Source organism: Pelodiscus sinensis, chromosome 3 (genome assembly GCF_049634645.1).
Source record: "Pelodiscus sinensis isolate JC-2024 chromosome 3, ASM4963464v1, whole genome shotgun sequence".
NCBI classification, from domain to species: Eukaryota; Metazoa; Chordata; order Testudines; family Trionychidae; genus Pelodiscus; species Pelodiscus sinensis.
In genome coordinates this window covers 40,117,590-40,139,944 of record NC_134713.1, presented here as the reverse complement: position 1 = coordinate 40,139,944, position 22,355 = coordinate 40,117,590, and the positions used below count along the sequence as shown (strand labels likewise).

The following is a 22,355-nucleotide window of genomic DNA, read 5'->3' as shown; positions in this document are numbered from 1 at the left end:
TCGGCTTCATTTGCCTTTGCTGAACAAACAAATCTACATGCCTCTGCCGACAGAGGCATGTAGTTTAGACGTACCCTTAGTTTGTACAATGCTTTTGGGTGTGATAAATGATATAGCCATCTGACATTAAACAATCTTCATTTATGGTGACACATTTCAGCTTTCTTATATGAATAATAAATATCTATACTGGGGAAAAACAGGTCAATTTTCCCATGTGTTTTCTCAAAATTTTCCAGTCAACTGTAGCAACAAAATTGATGAATATTGATAATAAATATAGTATAAAATTAATTAGAATTAAAAAAAAGTATCCACGCTGCCAGAAGGGTTCCTTGGTACAAAGAAACATGGAGCAAACTGCTGCTTTGTGAGGAATAATACATGCTGAACTTTGAACTGAGGGTGATTTCAGGTATTATCTGAGGCTCAAGCTTAATATCTTTGCTGCATTTTGGAACATCATTTCCCTACACTTCCTGTTAATCGTTACTTATTTTGATATATTAGAAATTCTGTTTTATATTAGTTGTGTAGTTTTATTGACATTTCTAAAAACAATAAAAATAATTCTGAGAATAACTGCAGAGGTGGAGATAATTTCTTTTTACATGGTAACTTGAATAGAAATGATTGAGTAGGAGTTTGAATTTACTTAGGCTAGTAAGTTACATTTCCCCTTCTTTACAAGCATTTTAAATGAGTAAGACTTTAAATGTCTCAATTCTTTTTAATTCCTTTTTTGACAGCAGAAAGTACTGTAAACAATTCTGACTCATTCCACATTCACTCTGACAACTTTTAAATTTACTGATACCCAATCTCTCATTGAGTAGCACCTTACCCTATAAGCTGGGTCATTATTTTTGATAGGCTTATACGACACCCATGCTTACACTGAATAGTATCAAAATCTAGTTTGAAGTATTTGGCTAGTAGTGTAAAATGTATCTCTCTTTATTTTATATTTTATTATTATGGAAATACATTAATACTTGAGCAACTTAGTCAACTTATTTTTAGATTTTTAAAAATATTGCTCATCTTTTTAGCCCTGGGTTTTGAAGGCTGGTATTGAGGGTTTTTCCTGTGGACTGTTGACTTTGATTGGGATAGAATTCTTCAGTGCTTGTTTTTGATAGTTTTTGTTTAAATTTGCCTTTGGTTTTAAAAACCTGTTCTAAAGTTAATTTTCAGTCTGAACTTAATGATTTGGTATAGTTTTGTGGTATTATGAAATGGTATTATGAATCACTAATTATTTCTAACAAGAGATATTCAAACACTTTAATAGTGACCAACTGCTGAAAGTGACAATGAACAATGTAAATAGTAGAAGAGGAAAATTACAAAGGAAGGCACTGATCCTGAAAATACATGCCACATGCTTTTACTTGCCTTTACAAAGAATACTTGTGTGAAGGTCAGCAGAGCTAGGGTTTACATTTACTCTGAAGCCTAATTAAAGCACATGGATTATTAATACAAGGGCTGACGAATACACACATTCTCACATGTACTCCATACCCAGTTATACAAACACACTTTTGTTTTAAATGAGGCCTTGACTCAAACTTGTGTGATTTTTTTGGGGGGGACGGGGGCAAGGAGCAAACAGATTGCATCCCCATTTCCTAGATGCTTAACTTATACTTCTTTTCCTGAATAAAGAGTCCTTCACAAACACTGTTGTGTGAGCCCAGACTTCTGTAGTTCCAAGGACCCTGTTGATGATAGGAATTGCAGCATGGTATTAGAGGGAAACTAGTGTGTCTCAAGTAACACAAGTAGAATTATTATGAGGAATTTGGTAGAGAAAATCCTTATAAAGATTTCTAATAATGTTCATCTTCAGCCATAGGACTTCCCTTGTATTATATTTTTATATAGGGATGACATATATATGCGCCAATAACACATTTCACATCCATACAAGCTACAGTGCACTTTTTAAAAATAGTATAATGGAATTTAATGATGGACCTATTAGGTTACAATTGCATTCCCCTGACAATGACTAGATTTTCTTCTGGTAATGTGATTTATACAGATTTAATTAACACAAACTCTGAAGCATCTGCTAATTATGTTAGTATATCTCATTTTAGGATATTTTTCCTTTAGTCAGCCTACCTTCTCCTTTGCTTAAGTATTATTGTTTAAACCTTTTGATCTTTAATATTTACATTTCAATCTGTTCAGAGTGTTTTATTGTGCTACTTGTTCTTCTGTAAATTCGCTCCAATTTATCAGTATTTTACTGGTATTGAAATGTCCAGAACAAAATGGAGCATTGTAAATTAATCTCACCAGTGGTTTCTAGTTGTTTTATGGTGACTCTACAGCCAAAAACAGTGTTATTTTATGCTGTATTTTGTTGCCAGATGAGATCTAATTTTCTCTCAACTCTGTCCCATAAGTCTCTTCATTTATTGCTTGGGAAAGGTGTAGAATTTGACAGCTCTGAATGTTTGACTTATGTTTTATTGATAAAACAAATACAACATGGGCAGTGCCTGTGTAATTTTCCCAGTTTAGCTCTGCTAATCTGTTACATTCTTGACCTGGGTAGGGACAAGATGCAAGACTAAAATAAAAGGTCAGTTTCCTTGGGCCACAGTTCTCAAACTGGGCTTGCAGAACATTTCTGGTGATCCATGGAACAGCTTCTCTAAATATTTCCCGGTCTTCAGTCATTGATGTTTCAGTTTTTTTTAGACATATCATCTCCACCTAGGCTATGTCTAGACTGCAGGCTTCTTTCGAAAGAGGCTCTTTCGAAAGCATCTTTCGAAAGACTCTCTTTCGAAAGATCGCGTCTAGACTGCAGGCGGATCTTTCGAAAGAGAAATCCGCTTTTTCGAAAGAGAGCACCCAGCGAGTCTGGATGCTCTCTTTCGAAGACGGCCTCTTTACATTGAAGAACGCCTTCTTTCGAAAGAGGAACTTTCGAAAGAAGGCGTTCTTCCTCGTGAAATGAGGTTTACCGCCATCAAAAGAAAAGCCGCGTTCTTTCGAAATAATTTCGAAAGAACGCGGCTTGAGTCTGGATGCAGGGGAAGTTTTTTCGGGAAAAGGCTACTTTTCCCGAAAAACCCTCTGAGTCTGGACAAGGCCCTATATGCTGCACCCTTTCTGCCTTATGCTCTTTGATAGTATTTTCTTTCTTTGCCCATATTGGTAGTCTCTTTAAATTCTTTTGTGTTATTTCTCCCACTTTTGCAATCCAGAACACCATTTCAGCTTTTTGGTAGGGGTGCTGACCTGTTCATGTTGTGATGGGAGAGGGGAGAAAAGAGAGAGCATGGGGGAGGGGGGGAGGGCAGACTGAGGATAGAGGCTTCAGCAGTGTCACTGAGTGCGCTCAGTACAAACCAAGCACCAAACATGGGGGAGCCAACTCCATCTGTCCTACTCCCCCACACACATCACTTTGATCGAGGCTACTAAGGCACTGAAAAATTATACTTTTTGGCAGACAACTTAGCAATTATCTGACATGAGCACTGTTTCTAATTCCTATATCAAAGAAAGAAAAATAAATAAATGAGAGCCACTCAGCTCCAACACTAACATATTCTGCGTGTCAAGTCATTTAAGGAATACTGATTAGCCTTAAAATTTTAGTGTATATTCTTACTTGGTTCCTAACTCTGTGGAAAGAGAGACACCACGTCAGGACTCCTGGACTGTATCTCAGTAGAGTCAGGTAGGTTATATAAAGGGGGCAGATACATTTCAGTTCCATATAAGAACATCAGAATGGCAATAGTCCTTCTAGCCTTGTATCCCATTTTCCAATAGTGTCCAATGACAGGTGCTTCAGAAGGAATAAATAGAAGAGGCAACCCTCTGATCCATCCCCTGTCACCTATTCCCAGCTTTTGGCAAACAGGCTAGGGGCACTATCCCTGACCATTCTGGCTAGTAGCCATTGATGGACTTATTCACCTTGAACTTAGTTTGTTCTTATTGGAACCTTGTTGTGGTTTGGGCCTTTCCACTATCTCCTGGGAGAGAGTTCCACGAGTTGACTATGAAAAAATAATTCATGTTTTTGTGTTAAATCTTCTGCCTAAAAAAATGTAATTGGGTCAACTTCTTGTGCTATGTTAGTGAAGAAATGAATAACTTCCTTATTCTATTTTTCCACACTATTTCTGATTTTCTAGACCTCTAACATAACCCCCATTTTCAATCCATTTTTTCCAAGCTGAAAAGTCTAGTCTTGATAATCTGTCCTCATCTGGAAGCTATTCCTTACCCTCCAATCTTCCTGTTGCATTTTATTTGCAGTGGGTACAGAAAGGATATCTTTTTAGATGGGGTGACCAGATGTGCAAACAGTATTCAAGATGTGTGCATACAATGACTTTAGGTATGAGGCAATATGATATTTTGTTGTAGCTATTCCTTTCTTGTTGATTCCCAATATTCTGTTAGTGTTTTAGTTTTTAGACTGCCACTGCACATTGAACAGATGTGGATAGTTCGCTGAAAACAATGATTCTAAGATCTTTCTTGAGTGGTAACTGCTATTTCAGACCCCATCTTTTTAGTATCTATAGTTAGGGTTCTATTTATCCATGTGCATTACTTTGTGAGATCCCTTTGTAACTCTTTGCAGTCAGCTTTGGATTAGTTACTCTTCACCCCATTTTAAAGAACATTTATACATTTAACAGCAGTGATTCAAATGCAAATCCCAGCAGCACAACACTCATTGCTGCTCTTTTGTTCCCCCTATCTTTTCAGTGGAGCATTAGGCAACATTTTCATGACGATCTAACAATCCTTCAATTACTTGAATGCCCAGACTTTTGTTGTTCTTAAATCACCCACCTCCTCTTTTTATAACAAACTCCCTGCCCCGAAGGCAAAGCTGCAAGCAGCTCAAACTCTGTTGCATTTTAAACTACCTCTAGAGTCAGGGCATGTAGCTTTAAGGAGACCTTAAGTATGAAATCCAGAAGTTCCATCCCTGACGGGGGGGAGGGGGTACTGACGCTTTAGTCCCCATAAATGGCACCCTTGTTAGCAGCATCTTCAAATTTAATTAACATTCTAGTCCAGACACTTTTCCATGTGAGAGTTAAAAGCTATAACTGTAAGAGTCTTAGGTCACTTGCCAAGCTGCTTTTAATACAGTCTCGTCTACCATGTTCTCTCTCTCCTCAGGTATGCCCACTGTGCTCAGGTGGAGCAAGGTGCGTATACTGACTTCCTTTGTGGAGAAAGTTCCTGTACACCACAGGAATTCCTTGCTGGTATTCCTCCCTTCCTCTCCCCTAGTTGTTGGGGAAAGAATACAATATATTATCAAAGGTTTTGTAAGAACATTCGAAGATTAAACTCAAAAGTATAAAACCAAAAATTGCTGTGTTTTGTAATATGATGCATTCATTGTTCATAAATGTGTAATAATTCTGTATTGGCTTCATATGAAACAATCAGTAGATATACTACAAAAGCTTTTCATTATAATGACCTATCAAATCCCCAGAGCTTTAATATCTAATAATTAGAGTTACAAAATGTAGTAGAAAATATTACTACTTAGTTTTAACCTGCAAATTCTTTTTTTAATTAAATCCTTATATTAAGATTTAGAAACATCCCACAAGCCTTTGATAGCATGTTTTTAAAAACAGATTTATACTCTGATATTTAAATAAAACTGTAGCCTAAAATAATTTTCTGTTTTAGGTGTAACAATAAATGGTGAGATTAAATCGGTTTTTACACTGCTTGAGCTACGTGTAAGAATTCAAACACTGTGGTGCACAACATGTCCTCAAAATTTTCCCTGGACAAATATTTCATTAAACTAAAGCAGTTTAATTCTAAGCTTCAGTGTAATTCTTAAGCTTCAGTATCTCTATAGTATGTAGGATTTATGAAAGAAGCTCAGCTGTTAGCTGAAGTGTTCATAATAAATCAAGACTACTTGCTGATGACTTTGTATTAAGGAGGAGCCATACCCTGAAAAAGATATGCAGGAGGCTTAAGTCTAAAACTAGGGACATAAGATCCTTAATTTTGGAAATCTTACAAAATTAACCCTTTCTTTATGAATTGCATATATTATGAAATATGTAGTACTAGCAGAAATATCCGGTGTCGCCTGGGGAAAATATACTAAAAGGTGTGATGAATGAACTACGTCAATGACATTAACATAGCATATTTATTGGAAATACTTTTCTCTTATATATTACTTTAAGAAATTAACATAGCTAGTACTTTTTCTGTTATCATAGGGAAAGAATCTCATAGTTGCAGTTTATGTGACATGCTTAACAGAAGAGTCCAGCAAATGCCTATCATCAGGTGCTATTAAAATCTAATTAGTGGCCCCATTGGGGGCCCTCATCTGGGAGAACTAATTCTGAGATATAACCAATCCCGTGATTTAAGTTAGGAAATCAGTGGTATCTGTGTAAAATTTTGTGTTTCTATGATGAGGAGCTACTAAAAGCTCAATTGGGCCCAATTGGGGCTCTGGGTGAACTAAGGGACCTGATTTCAAGATATAAACAATCTAGTTATTTAAGTTAGGAAATCAGTAGTATCCGTGCAAAATTTGGTGTTTCTAACTCTTACTGTTTCAGACATCTTTCAGGACAAACAAACTTTCTGAAGTATTTGTAAGATACAGTGATTTACCGTATAAATGTAGGACTTTATATTCAGTGCAAGTCATTCAGAAAATATGCTTATATTTTAGCTTTCAGTGTTAACAAATGTTTTCCATGATAATGCAAACTCTAAGTTTATAGCTTTAAATGAATACTGTAAAAACAACGTAGTTTATTATTCAAACTTTGGTACCGGATGTAGTGACTAAACTTAGCATTTGGGTACTCAGTTAAAGACTTAAAACCTGCATTAACGATTAACTGCACAGTTATGGGTATCTCACAATACTCAATGATGGCATTTCAAAAAAGGCCACAGGATAAGATGGTGTGGTTATATAAAAGATTATTTATCAAACAATTAAGTTCAGGCATATCTATTTGTTAAAAACAAATGTAAAAAGCAGCAGCAAAGTATTACAAAAATGACATAATTTCATTCCTTTTCTTCTCCAGGTCAGAACTGTGGAGGTTTAGTACAGGGACCAAATGGTACAATTGAAAGTCCTGGATTTCCTCATGGTTATCCCAATTATGCCAACTGCACATGGATCATTATCACAGGAGAACGTAACCGGATACAACTATCATTTCACACTTTTGCCCTCGAGGAAGATTTTGATATTTTGTCAATTTATGATGGACAGCCACAACAAGGCAATTTAAAAGTGAGGTAAAGAACTCTATTTTTTTGTGTTGTGTATATAAGGAATCCATATTTACAGCAGAACTCCTGTAAGGTTTCAGTGTTTAAGATGAAATGTGTTGTAAGGACCTGCTTTCTTATGCCTTCCTGTTATTTGTGCTAACTTCTTCAGAGACCAGTGTGGCTTTGGCATCACAATAGTCATAAACACTTGAAGTGCAATTTTGATCTTATTGAGGTCAGTAGGTGTTTTGCCATTTACTTCTGTAATATCAATATATTGTCCCTAATGTTTACACTGGCTCAGATGTTTGTCTGTTCCTATAAACTTGAGGGAGTCATTTGATCATCCTCTGCCTCAGTTTATCTAGAAATAAAATAGAGATGATTCTGCTAAATGCACTTGTGATGGTGTGAGGATATTAATGTCTGAAAAAGTGCTTTGTAAATGAAATGTGGGATTTGATCAACAGGGCACTGTTGGCACATTCCATATACTGTACATTTAATTTATTGTTTCCTGTGCTGTACTGAGCACATGCACAGGTGCCCTTCTTATTTTACAAATAATTTTTCATGAAATATATAATTGCTTAGTAGATATTGGAAAATTATAGTGTTCTTTTTTATTGATAGATTGTAACAGAGCAATGGAACCTTTAGTTGAGAATATAGCTATTGATGTTTTTCATACATTTCCAGATGGAAAATTCAATAGTAGACGTTTTTATATAGTTAAGCTACATTAATCATCATATAGTCATGCCTCAGATACAGATATGAACACATATAACCCTCTTGAAATGTTTCAATAGCATCCAATTTTCACCTAATTTTCTTTATTAAATTCATTTTGGTACCAACAATAACTATTTTGGCTGTTGTAAGAAAACTACGTGAGACTAATCACCATCTTACATCTTAAATTGGTGGGTTGTTTGTTGGTCTGGCCTGAAAACTATATATATATATATATATATATATATATATATATATATATATATATATATATATATATATATATATATTTATATTTGATGGCTTGAGGGGAATATGTAAAAGTGCTGGAGAAGGAGCCAGCGTAGTGACTGACTCATCAGCCAGGAATGAGGAGTTCTAAAAGGTCAGCCTGAACCAGGACCCTACATTCTGATTCACAAAGCAGGGTTGGTAGCACCCACCCTCCCTCCACTTCTGGTGGTAAATATACCAGAATAATGGCTGCTGTGGGTATTATGAAAGTTGCCCCATTGAGAGGGTCTGAGAAGGATTTTTTTTCCCTTTTCTACCATATTGGCCCAGGTACAGTTGTGGGGGTTTTGGAGGGGAAGGGGGTTGAGAGTTGCCTTCCTCACAGCAGGTTTGTGTGGGTCCTATTCATGCAGAATGTGATGGGAGGTAGACCATATGTCACAGATCAATGTCTTGGATAAATGTCTTGGAAAAAGGATTTAAGAAGAGGTGATCAATAGTTGAGTAAGTTGAGAGTAGTTGGGGATTCCTCTGATTGGAATGCATGGAACAATTCCCCATCATTATAGTCCACCTTACCAGAAGTTGGTAAGATCCCAGCAATGGATTTTTTGGATGGATCTGGATGGAAACGGTGGGCAAGTTGGTGGATACTCCCCCCTTTGGATTATAAGGACCTGGAGGGACCTGGGTTGAAAAAAAGGAGAATGTTAATTATTGGAGAAAACAAGGGAGGGTTAACTGCACTGTACAGGTCTTTCCCCAGGGTAGTCAGACATCTAATAATGGCCCGATTAATGTCATATCAAATGTCTCCTCTCCTCCTTCTGGCATAGCCAGACAAAACTACATACTTAGCAAGCTTAACACATTGCCTAATAGATGAAAGCAGTGGCTCTCAAACTTTACAGACTACTGTACCCCATTTAGGAGTCTGATTTTGTTTTGCATATCCACAATGTTCACTTAACTTAAAAATTACTTGCTTACAAAATCAGACATAAAAAAACAAGTGCCACAGGCACACTATTCCCAAAATATTGTTTATTTTCTCAGTTTTACCATACAATTATAAAATAAACCAATTGAAATATAAATGCTGAACTTACATATGTTTTTTAAGTTTTTATATTTCAGTGTAACTCTGGAGACATATAAATAAGCCATTGTCAATTACATTTTTGTTAGTACTAACTTCATTAGTGATTTTTACGTTGCCTGTTTTAAAACTAGGTAAATATCTAGATGTTTTGATATATTGCCTTGAAGACATGTGCCTTAGGTTGAGAATCACTGGTCTAAGGATAATGTTGTTAACTGATAGACCATCACAGTACTGTTTACAAAGACTGAGTTTTTAATAGTGCTCAACTCTTAAAAGAGAAGCTGGTTGAAAATGTTTTGGGTAGTGATGTACCAAGTTGTTGTAAGATGTGGAAAGAGCAGAGTGAATAAGTAGGTGCTTATATCAAGGGAATAATGTTTTTTTTCTGTCAAATAATTTTACTAATAAGCTAATATATGTGCCTATTTTTGCTCCAAAGTGCATATATCTGTTAGAAGAAACTTCTTCAGAGACCAGTGTGTTTGTATGATGCTTACAATATTACATTTCCTAAAATGTTTTATTTAATAGGTTATAGGGGGAAAATCTGATTGTACATAAGATACCCATTAGTAATGTATATGATTTTATACATGAACATAATTTATTAGATGCATGTGTCCACACTATGAACTAGGGGAATCTTTTTCCCTGCTTGCATACAAATACCTACATTATTGAGTAGTCCAGACTACTACCTTGGACTGCAATGTTTTCAGTCCTCATTGTAGAGTAGTATAACTAAAGATAAAAAGTTAGATCAATAATATCATGTTATAATCAAATCAGATGTATTTGTTCTATGCTATTGAAGAAACTCCTGGTAAAGCATCAATATTTCATTTTCAATTTATAATGAACACTTCAAAAAACAACTACATTCTAAATAATGTAGGGGAAAACTATAAAATATATTGCTACTTTTTCTCATTTCATATTATTAAAGAGTTGTTCATTTATAGATGCAAACAAGTTAATTTCTTATATGCAAATTAGCAGCACTTGAGGCAGTACTGGCATTCAAATACTCATCAGTCCTCTACAAGAACATCATGTAAGTGGTTCATTGAGCCAACAAAAAAGTATTATTTTTAACAGTCTTTTTCTATTGTTGATTTATTGCTACACTCAAAGTGTAGCTGAAAGTATAACATGGATGGTAGCTGGGAATTTTTTGCAGCCTATTTCTTTTCCCTATAAATAGTTAGAACACCATTCAGTAGTAGAAAGTAGCTTTTTTAGAGAAACAAAGAGAAAAGTATCTGAAAAGATAGAGAGAGTGGAATAAGTTTAAACTAACAAGAAGGTCTAAGGAACTTACAAACATGTACACCTTATCTTCCTTGACCAAGTAAATTTAAAACAGACATTTATACAAATTTTATAGTTCAAATGTCATTTTAAGACATATTCTAATATTTACATGCACAACTGAAAAATATGAAATGTCATTTGCTTTAATCATAAGCTTGAATCAACCATAACTTATTTGAATTATATTTGCAAAGTCATAAAGGTCAGGTTTCATGAAGAGAAACACAAAAAGAGAAAGGGCAAATTTCATTGCCTGAATGGAATCCTTGATTAGTGGCTGGGTGGCTGGGTATGTGTGTGTGGCAACTTATGACTTGTAGTGATTGTGCCCATACCAGATAATGATGTTATAATTCCAATAGTGAATGTGCAATTGATCCCATTTCAAAATCAATGTTTTTTCAAAAATATTATCTCAGAGTGGTGTGAGATGAAACATAATTGTTACACTGCCATATTTCATATATCATGATTTGGTAACTGTTACTAAATGAGGCTATTGCCTGAGGTTTTCTGAACCTGAAAGAATGGTAACTTCTATTTTCATATCTCTAGGCAATTTTAGGAACAAATTGATGGGCACACAGCTCCTCCATCTCATAAATGTCAGTGTTTTCACTCCTTCGCTTCAAAGAATCCTTTTTTTATCATACCTATAAAATAGTAATAGTCTAGAATAACACAAATATAGCAACCCAATGTCCAAGATTGTTTTTAGTGATCAGAAGCAGGCTAGCTTCTGGCTAGCCTTCTTCTAGATACTTGGGAGTAGGATGTCAGCCTCTGAGCTTGTAGAAGCATTTTCCAAACTTCTCCATTAAACACAAACTGACTTATATTTCTATAGGTTGCTCAAAACAAAGCACATAACTTGCAAACTAACAATTTTGCTAACATCAGCAAGCAGTTCCTAGTCATAAGGTCAGCAAAACTCATAATCTGGAACAACAATGTCTAAGGTTAGCTATCGACACTGTCACCCATTCTCTCAGTTCTTTCAATATTACTTCTTATCTGGAATATTACAGCTGCAGTTATTTCATACTCTCACACAAAGCTCAAGTTATTCTTGACTACATGGTGGTTTTGCTTCGAGGTAATGGTGACTAAGTACACAAAATGGCTGTGGTTTTGTTAAATCAATTTTTGTCATAACATGGCTGACTTTAAAAAATAACTCTTTACATCAGCACCACCCACACAGGATCTGTTACATAGTATTGAACCATGATCTGCTATAGTTGAAATCCTGTCTTAATCTATTTACTGTATGGGGTGCGTCTTTTGGGGGGGACGGAAGGTTGTTTTTTGTTTTGTTTCATTTTTATTTTATTTGTTTTACTTTTATCACTCTAACAACAAAATATCCAACCAATGCTCTGGGCACCTCTTACAATCTTTTAAAGATGCACTAAAACCAATTATTTACTACTCAGGCAAACTCAAATTAGTTATAAATGGAAACAATGTGTTAATTATACACATCTCTACAAATTTGCATGTATAAATATCAAGTCTATAAGTACAAATGGCCCTTTGCGTGCAAGTATATGGCAGATATTTGGGGTGCCTCTGTTGGACCATAGTTGAAAATATGGCAGTAAATCTACATTTGTAATTATATGGCTATAGTATTGTGATGTATTGCATCTTTCCTCTTTTATTATCTGATATGCTTTGTGCTGGTTGCCAAGCAACAAAAAGTATGTTGCTGTCCATATACAATATTGGCTGGTATCCTTTACCATTCATTTACTTAAAATAGATATTTTTGGTTCAATAGGGCATTCATAGAAATTCAGTAAGCTTATAATAAACAGATCACTGTGTTCTTGAATCATTTGGAGATGACAGGGCTCAACCAGTTTTCCTGTAGAGGAAGAAGAATCAAATCATCTTTCTATAGGCACATGCTTCATTTGCCTCTGTTAATTCATCCTTTGTGCTTCCAGTAGGAAAAAGTCTCTTGATGTGCTTCTGTACTTCATTTCTTTCATATCCCCGATTAAGGCCCAATCCTACTGTCTGTTTATGAAGTCTCTCTGAAGCTAACGTTTGGGCCCTTAGTGGCTATTAACTCTCTGTCTTTTATTTCATAGTCTCAGACTATGGTGTCCAATCTTTTCCACAGTTTGAGTTCTCTTCACAAGTGTTTTGGAAAATCATTTTTCTCTTAGGGTATGTCTACACTACAGCACTAATTCGAACTAACTTAATTCGAATTAGTTAATTTGAACTAAGCTAATTCAAACTAGTGCATCTAGACCTAAAAACTAGTTTGAATTAGCATTTTGCTAATTTGAACTAGCATGTCCACATTGAGTGGACCCTGAACCGAGGTTAAGGATGGCTGGAAGCAGTGCCAGCAGGGCATCAGATTAGGACTCAGCGTGGAGCTGCTGTCTCAGGCTAGCCGAGGACTCTGCTTAAAGGGACCCGACCCCCACCCCGAACAGACAGTTCTCAGGGGTTCCCCGCTTGCATAGTCCTGGCTTGGAGTGCCCTGAGTGCCCACACTCGTCACATCACAGCACTCGGCCATCAGCCCAGCTGCACTTGCCGCAGGCTGCCATCCGGGGGGGGTGTGTGTCAATCGGGGGGCTGCAGGAGAGCTTCCACCCCGAGGAGCCCGCAGAGCCAGCCCAGTCCTCCCCGTCGGGGGCTCGTACCCCATTCCTCCCTCACCACTTCCACTTACCCCTCCCTAGCCCAACTTCCTGATGTACAAAATAAAGGACATGTGTGTTCAAAAATAGAAACTCTCTTTATTGAACAAAACTGGGAGAGACTGGGAAAAGGAGGTGGGAGAGGGGAAGAGAGAGGGTGGGAAAAGGGAGGGCAACTAAAATGATCAGGGGTTTGGAACAGGTCCCATATGAAGAGAGGCTAAAGAGACTGGGACTTTTCAGCTTAGAAAAGAGGAGACTGAGGGGGGGATATGATAGAGGTCTATAAAAGCATGAGTGGTGTGGAGAGGGTGCATAAAGAAAAGTTCTTCATTAGTTCCCATAATAGAAGGACTAGAGGACACCAAATGAAATGAATGGGTAGCAGGCTTCAAACTAATAACAGAAAGTTGTTCTTCACAAAGCAAATAGTCAACCTGTGGAACTCCTTGCTGCAGGAGGCTATGAAGCCTAGAACTAGAACAGAGTTTAAAGAGAAGTTAGATAAATTCATGGAGGTTGGGTCCAGGGAGTGCTATTAGCCAGGGGGTAGAAATGGTATCCCTGGCCTCCATTTGTGGAAGGCTGGAGATGGATGGCACGAGACAAATGGCTTGGTCATTGTCTTCGGTCCATCCCCTCTGGGGTAGCTGGTGTTGGCCGCTGTCAGCAGACAGGCTACTGGGCTAGATGGACCTTTAGTCTGACCCAGTACGGACATTCTTATGTTTTTATGTTCTAAGCTCAGGGTCGGGGGTCTCAGTGGACCACCTTGATTTTCATGCAAACCTGCTCCTGGGTGGCCAGGCTGGAAGATATCCTGCCCTAGACAGCCACTTTCCTGTGCCTAGTGCAGTGGTCATGGACGTTGGAAGCTTCCCCCCAAACCTCGATGAGGTCCACAATCTCCGCACTAGACCAGGCGGGTGCCTGCCTCTCGCGGCCCCAGGCAGGCTCCTGGGAGCTGCCAGCCTGGTCCCGGGAAGAGACTGAGGGCTGGGTGGCAGCTGGTGGCTGGCTCGTGCCGTGCCAGGTGCAGGGAAAGCTGGGGAGGGCTAGCCTCCCACTGGTTCGAATTAAGTGGCTACACAGCCCTTAATTCGAACTACTTAATTCAAACTAGGCATTAGTCCTCATAGAATAAGGTTTACCTAGTTCGAATTAAGCGCTCCGCTAGTTCGAATTAAGTTTGAACTATTAAAGTTATTTCGAACTAACGTTTGTTAGTTCGAATTAACTTTGTAGTGTAGACATACCCCTATTCTGTTTGAGACTGAAGAAAGAAACTAATGATGATGAGACTAGTGACTTGCTCTTTCCTTCCAATGAGTTTGTTGCTAGAGAAGTCTGTGATAGGTAGAGCTTCTTGATGATCAATTTTTTTGCTACTTGCAATTTTGCATGCAAACTTTTAACATTCCACCTCACAGGATTTTGCACAACCCAAACTCAAATCAGGAAAAGCAGTTTTTTAAAGTAATTTTGTTCAGATATTTGAATATATATATCTCTAGAAAATAATGAATTTATTAATATTTCCATAACCTAATGTAGCAGGGCTATTCAACTTTGGAAGCCTCGACAGCCACAGGACATGCCGAGGGCCGCAACTTAAGTGTGGTTGCATATATATACAAATATACAAGCAAATATATGCAAATAGTTTTTCACACTGATGGGCATGAATACAAAGATTAAGTCAAGACTACACAACACGGAGGCCCCATTTAAGTCAGTTCTGATTATATTAATAAAATGCAATATTTACCCAATTTCCACCTATATTGATTTGCCATTGTGCAGTGTGTTCCCAGTGGAGGCCATGTTCAAAAGATCTCACCCACGGGCTGCATGTTGAGCCCTACGTAAACCCAAACCACACTGTGGGCTGCAAACAAATCGGCTGCAGGCCACACGCAGCCTGTAGGCCACGCTTTGAATAGCTCTGTAATATAATCAGTGGCTATGAATATAAGAGATTGGGATGCTACTGGTCACTCCTATGTCAATGGGGAAAAATAAAATCCGACTGCACTTCCTCCAAGAATTCAAAGTTTAAAAAATGGAATAAGGGACTCTTGCAGTCTTTGCCTAAAACTGGTACACAACAGAAATCCTTAGTCTTAGAAAACACAACTTAAATAGGATTAATGCTGTTGCCAGTGCTTGCTTCTAGAAAAAAAAGTGGAAGGGAAGAACCATGACCCCACCAATTCAACACTAGCTGGTAGAGCCTGCCAGCCACAGGAGAAAAGGAATATAGTACCGCTTATGCTTTCTGTATGAGGAAGGACTACTCATATGGACAGAGATGAGATGGCCAGGTCTGTAAATTGAAACAGTATCACATCAATTGAATGAGACCACATAGTTTATTAGTTCAAAGTCCTGTGCTAGCTATTTTTTTAGCAAATCTATATAATAAGATTTAACAGAAATGTATATTAAATGAGAACTAAAATAGGTCTTCTGCTGACCAAAGAAGTATTCTAACAATAAAATTGTCTATATAGCTAAAGCTGAGATTAAAGAATAATCAGTGATGAAAGTATATAATTACTCTGTTCCCCAAAACAGGCATTGTTTGAACTGTAAGTGGGTAAACCTAGTACACATGAAGAGAATTGTTAATTTTTTGAAAAGCAATGCAGTATATTTTTTAATTTCCTTTTTGAGAAAACAAAATGGTGTATGAAATTATAATGCAAAATGCTGTATCAGTTGCTTAAACTTTGTGTAAGTTTGGATGTTAAAATCAGAATAATCTTAGTTAGTTTTCAGTTGATTTTTTGTTTATGTTCTCCCGGATGTAATACAAAGTGTATGGATCAACATTTTCTCCTCTGACAAACAATTATTTCAAAACTCATGCTGCAAGCAGAAATTAAAAATCTGTGTGGGGTTGTATGGAAATGTTGTCACTGATTTCTGTTTACAAGCACACTACCAGGGTCTACATTAAGAAATTAATGAGCAGCACATAGTGCACTTTAGAAATCATTTTCTCATGGGGAACTTTGAGCCACCCTATAGACAAACCTTGAGACTAGAAACAAAGTTTGAAATATGGATGTTTTTTAAAGTGAAGAACTTTTCTAAATTAGCCAGAATATTAGTGTTTGCTCTGAACATTCATAATTAAATTAGTTGCAAAACTAATTGACATTCACCACGCAACTGTTTTGACACAGTAATGGATACAAGTTTGTGGAAGTGGACATAGAGTAGTGCTGGCTACTTATGCAGTGTAAAAGTTTTTTGGCCAGTGCAATACTATATCTCAGAAGACATTTCTGAGAGAATTTTGAAAATGAGATGAGTGACCTGCATCGCCATTTAAGAGATAATATATATTCTAGCTGCATAATATATATTCTAGCTGGTAGGGGACCATCCATTTTCATTCTTAGGCAGATCATGACTTTTCTTGGCTGAAACAGGAGTTAGTACTCTAACAAAATTAGATACTCCAAGCAGCACCGCTGTTCTCATAAAGTCATATGTAAACTAATTATTACATTTAGGTACTCTGGGAAGTAGCTGTGAGACTATTACTTCAGGAAGGGAGCTGAGCTGACTAAACTTTGAAGTTGCCAAGGTGATCCTGGAAGGGATTTTGGGAAGCCTGAGACCAAAGAGCAAATTAAAACACTGTTTTCTGTTCATTTACTATTTGTAAAAGACAATAAATCTACTTGAAATAATTGGCCATTAGTCTGGGTGAGTGGGGAGGAGAACCCCCTCATAGCTGCATGTGGTTCCAGAAGTGGGATCTCACATATCCTTGAAATAGGAAGTGATCTGCTTGTTTGTGACAAAGTAGCAACAGCAGCAGAGAACTGAAATAAAGTGGCAACAAAAGAAGTAACAGCAGACTTAGGCTCTGCTCATGCTATGAATGGAAAATCAACAGAAACAACAGGAGGCCAAGTTTGCAGGAGCAACAGAAGAGTTAAGAACTCTACTTCCAACTGCAGATGTGGCTGCAGACATGATTAGCCCAAGAAATACCAGGCAATACAATCAATGATGGGAACTCATGGTTGGCTGGCCCCAGGCCTGGAGAAGCTCAGACCACAAAATTATCTTCAGGTCTTCCTTTAAGTGTTAGTGAGGGTAAAGGCATTGGTCTAGGAGGATTTGACATGGATGTCCCAAATAGCACACTTTTTTTTTTAACTAGTGATGTGCAGGTAACTTAATGAGTGATAAACAGTGATCAGGAAAACTTCTATGTAGAAATGAAGATAGCTACTTTAGAATGATTAGGGAATACTCCTGGGACATGGATTCAGGTGGAACTGTTTCTCTCAGGGGCATGACAATCCAGAATTTGAGATGTTGCAGTGCAGTAGCTCTGCCCTGAGACCAGCTCAACGAGATCAGATTATATTGGAATAATTCCTAAAGATTCTACATAGTGGAGTACCAAGTTGGGCAAAATACTTTCAGCCAATTTCATTTGGAGAAGCTCTGAAGAAAACGAAAGGCCTTTTTTAGGCTGAAGGAGAAGAGTAACCAGCAACAAAATCAGGGGGCTGAATAAAAGATGATGCTTCAGGGGAGCTGTCAAGGGGAAAAACATGAGGCCAAAACCTGGGATGGGGGTACAGGAGCCACAAGGAGCTATGTGGCCCCATGGTTTAGCAGAAACATTAGGACGGATAAATCAAGTGGCTCCATCACATGCTTCCAGTGTGACCAGCCCACACACATTAAATAGGCTTTTTGGGTTATGGCATGTGAGTACCTAGTCTCTTACCACATTGGGACAAGGTGTGGTGTGGGGTCCAGTCATTATTATGTGGACCCGGACAAGGGTAGCATTAGTTAGTTTGGAAGAAGAGTGGTTCTCCCAGTACATGTCTCATGTATCCATGGGGAAAGCCACATCTACACCACGGCCAAAGTTAACCTGGAGATTCAAGATCAGAGAGCTTTATTATATATCAAGGTAGAAAAGAATCTGCCTTGGTCAATAGTTCATAGAAGCAACTGAATGGGTTTGAGTCCCCATATAACATGGACTAGTAAGAGGAGTGGAAGTAAGAATAAAGAAAATAAAGGGGGCCTGAGAAGGAGATCAGGACCATCCCTAAGGACTAAGAAATGAACTTAGCAAGTATCAGCAAGCGTTAGAAGATGTATTCAGCTCATGCAGAGGGAATTATCAAACATAATGGCTTTAGAAGAAGAGTTAGTGTGGGTTTGGGTGGAGATTGAGAAAGAGAAGGAACAATGCTTGATTCTGCAAAACGAATTGGCTCAGACCCAAATAGGGAAAAATATAAAGGAATGGAAACAGCAAAGACTGAAATGGGTTTCAAATTAAGCCAGCTACTGTGGGAACCAAGACAGATTCCCTGTCTGACAGAAGAGTACTGTGAGACCCAAACTGAGTCTCAAAACATATGAACCAGGCAAAATTTCCTATTAAACAAGCTAGCGTGGGGACTCATGGAATCATACCAATAAGAAATGGCCTGAGTGGACACAAGATGCTGATATGGGGCAGAAAATGACAAGCACCGGTCTTACTGAATGTGAGAAACTGAAGCATAAGAGAGAACATCTCCTGATACTTACTCTTCACTGTCCATGAACTCGAGACTCAAACATAATTATGTGCAAAGATTGAAAAGCCTATGAAGATAAGAAGCTCAAAGTCTGCATGGAGAAGGTCAGGCTGTATGTCAACTGTGCCCATTGAGTCTTATATTGTTGTATAAGACTTTAGGAAACTGTGACTACAGGTTTTGTTTTAGTGATTGCATTAAGAATTACAGGGCTGGGAAAACACTGAGGAAGCATTTATGTGTGATGCTGCAAGGGGTTTCTTTTGTGAAATGACTAGGGGGAATATTTTGATTGGTTTGAGGAAATGCTGGGAGTCCTGAAATGCTATGAACTGTGTCTTTGAAAAAAGAAAAAAAAATCCCCTAAGTAGGGAGAAGTTTATCATGGAAGCTGGTTCCTGCAAGCAGACTGAGCCTATCTCCCCTGTGTCTGAACAGGTAAGTCCAATGCAGCCAATTAAATAGACTGGGCTATACTTAGGACTATAAAAGGCTGCTAGAGGCCAGGTGTAGGTTGAGAATGATTGGACCAGGTTTGCCTGGGAAAGGGAAGCTAGAGCAGAGTGGCATTAATACATGTGGGGAGCTATTAGAACAAGCAGCCAGATGCTTAGCAAGGGAGTTAGCTGACTAGAAGTAGGAAGTTGCTAGGAGTAGTTTGCTGGTGAGCCCGGAGTCTGAGAACAAAGAGTGAGTTAAATGACTGTTTTCTGTTTGTTTACTCATGAAATAGAAGAAAACTGCTTGAAAGACATTGTGAGAACCACATACTTGGCTGGGAGTACATGGAGTTGGACAAGCCCTTCCTGGCTACATATCTCTTGATTATATATTTTATATACCAGGACATCAATTTGGATAGCTTTTCAAAAATATAAAAATAGAAGATCAACATACATGCCTGGAATTATTTATTATGAACCCGGTTAATTCAGCTTTTTAAATCCTACAATGTATCTAAAATTCAGTCACTGAACTGACCAGGTCTGAGTAGATTTCAGTAAAAACTGAAAGCAATCATTTCTCAGACAAAGAGCCTTCATGTGCATTTGCTGCATGTGTTCTCTTCTCTGAATAATCTGAATATCAATGTTTTGGAGAATAGCTTTGTTTAGATTTTGATAGGTGCTTTAGGGGGTTGGATATCTACATTCAATTGTCTTTGCTCTGAGTTTCTGAGGTGACTTTGCAGTTTGAGATTTTCAATTTTTCATAATCAAGGTATTTTCAGTAGTTGGTTCTGTGGCAGTTTCCTCATGGTTGATGTAAAATGATTTTACTCTCTAATTAAACCTCCTATCTGATATGGAATTTGGATCCATTGTTTAGAAGGTACTGTTTATCATTTACATAGTGTCTGACACCACTTTGCCATTCATACATCTCAACTTGATGATTTATATTTAAAATCCTTTTTAGTAAAACACTCTATGTGTGTGTGAGCACGTGTCACAGTGCAGTTTATATCTGTGCACCACCACTTAAGACCTTGAGAATAGGGCTTAAGTGGGATTTAAATAAGTCACAGTCCTTGGTCCTCTTAATTGGAATGACTTGATGACCTGAACTATGTATTAGAGATCAATGTGAGTGTATAATAATAATATCTTAGCTCTCAGGTAAAAGCAATATACAGTAAAACTCCAATGGTCCAGCATCTGACGGTCCGGTACTCCTGATGGTCTGGCACCATCAGGAACCCGGAAGTGCTCCGGGCAGCTGGACCATTGGAGCTGCTCTGGCCCCAGCTTCCCCAATTCAGCTGCTGCTAAAACTGACCAGCACTGAATCCGGGAAGCAGGGGGCAGAACAGCTGGAGTGCTGCCAGGTAGGTCCAGCCCTCGGGGCTGTGGGACCAACCCAGCAGCACCCCAGCTGATCCCGGATTCAGCCGCTGCTGAAATTGACCAGCGTCTGACTCCAGGAAGCCCGAGACAGAGCTGCTCTGCCCCAGCTTCCTGGAATCAGCCGCTGGTCAGTTTCAGCAGCAGCTGACTTGGGTACACCTGGGACAGAGCAGCTGGGGTGCTGCTGGGTTGGTCCCCGCAGTGCCGAGGTTTGGCGCTACCAGATCAACCCAGCAGCTCCCCAGCTGCTCTGTCCCAGGCGTCCCGATTCAGCCGCTGCTGAAACTGACCAGGGCTGACTCCAGAAAGCCCGGGGCAGAGCAGCTCTGCCTCTGGCTTTCTGGAGTCAGCCGCTGATCAGTATCAGCAGTGGCTGACTTGGGGACACCTGGGGCAGAGCAGCTGGGGTGCTGCTGGGTTGGTCCAGTAGCACCGAGGAGCGGCACTGCGGGACCAACCCGTCAGCACCACAGCTGCTCTGCCCCAGGTGTCCCCAAGAGCAGCTGGGGTGCTGACGGGTTGGTCTCGCGGTGCCAAGGGTCGGCGCTACCGGACCAACCCAGCAGCACCCCAGCTGCTCTGCTGCAGGTGTCCCCGATTCAGCCGCTGCTGAAACTGACCAGCAGCGGCTGAATTGGGGACTCCTGGGGCAGAGCCGGACTATCAGAAGGGAGGGCTATGAGGGTGTCTGGGGAAGCATCCCCGCACCCCACCCCAGGCCCCTCATAGCCCCCCCTTCTGACAGTCCGGCATATCTGATAATCCAGCACCCCCTGGGTCCTAAAGGTGCCGGATTATCGGACGTTTACTGTATACTCATTTCAAGGTTCGTGTTTATTTTTCCACAGATTCCCAGCCCTACCCTCCTCCAATATACACCATTGGAAACCTACATATGATAAGATGACTTAATAAATATTATCTTGGGCATACAAATAATTAACAAATGTGACATTAACACACACACAATTCTAGGAATACAGACACTAGAACCAACAAATACTCCTGAAAAATATCCCTGTGCTTAGTGACATAATTGTTTGTTTAAAATGTGTTGATTTATAATGGCAGACTAAAAAAGAGTACTTCTTAACCCTAGCAGAGCTATTATTTCTTAATATAGAAGAGTATTTACTGAAAAATCCCTTTATATTTAAATAGTGATAGTCCTGTGAAGTTTACCTAACTTTAAGAGCTTTGAAGAGATTAGTCAGGGTGGAGGATGAGATGAAACTTCTGCAGCAGGTCATCCAGGGGGTCTAGACTTGCTGGGCCCCTGGGTAAGTCAGGGCCTCTGGATGGATCTGTGCTCCTAGAAGGGACGGAGCCTTGGGATGAAGAGGCCTAGAGTGCACCACACCATCCCTCTCCCATGTCAGCCCTCAGAGCACGGAACTCCATTGGTGATTTAAAGGGCCCAGGGCTTTGGCCACTGCTTCTGCTCCTACAAAAATGTCAGCGGTGCCCAGGAGCCCCAGGCTCATTTTGAATCACCATGTCAAGGGGCAGCTGTTTCCTTTATTCTCAGTGTTGGTGGTCCTGGGGATATTTGTACTTCCAGCATTGATTACTAAAAGACTCAAGGCCATCT

General features: G+C 39.0%; 1 protein-coding gene across 2 annotated transcripts in view; it reads left to right on the top strand.

The window, feature by feature from the left end:
• The window catches only part of CSMD1 (CUB and Sushi multiple domains 1), a 1,865,804-nt gene that overhangs the window by 308,942 nt on the left and 1,534,507 nt on the right, over positions 1 to 22,355 (top strand). For both annotated transcript variants that reach the window (XM_075923597.1, XM_006137767.4), the window contains exon 2: positions 7,095 to 7,311. In XM_075923597.1, coding sequence (XP_075779712.1) covers positions 7,095 to 7,311 — 217 coding nt within the window. The remainder of the gene's footprint in view (positions 1 to 7,094; positions 7,312 to 22,355) is intronic.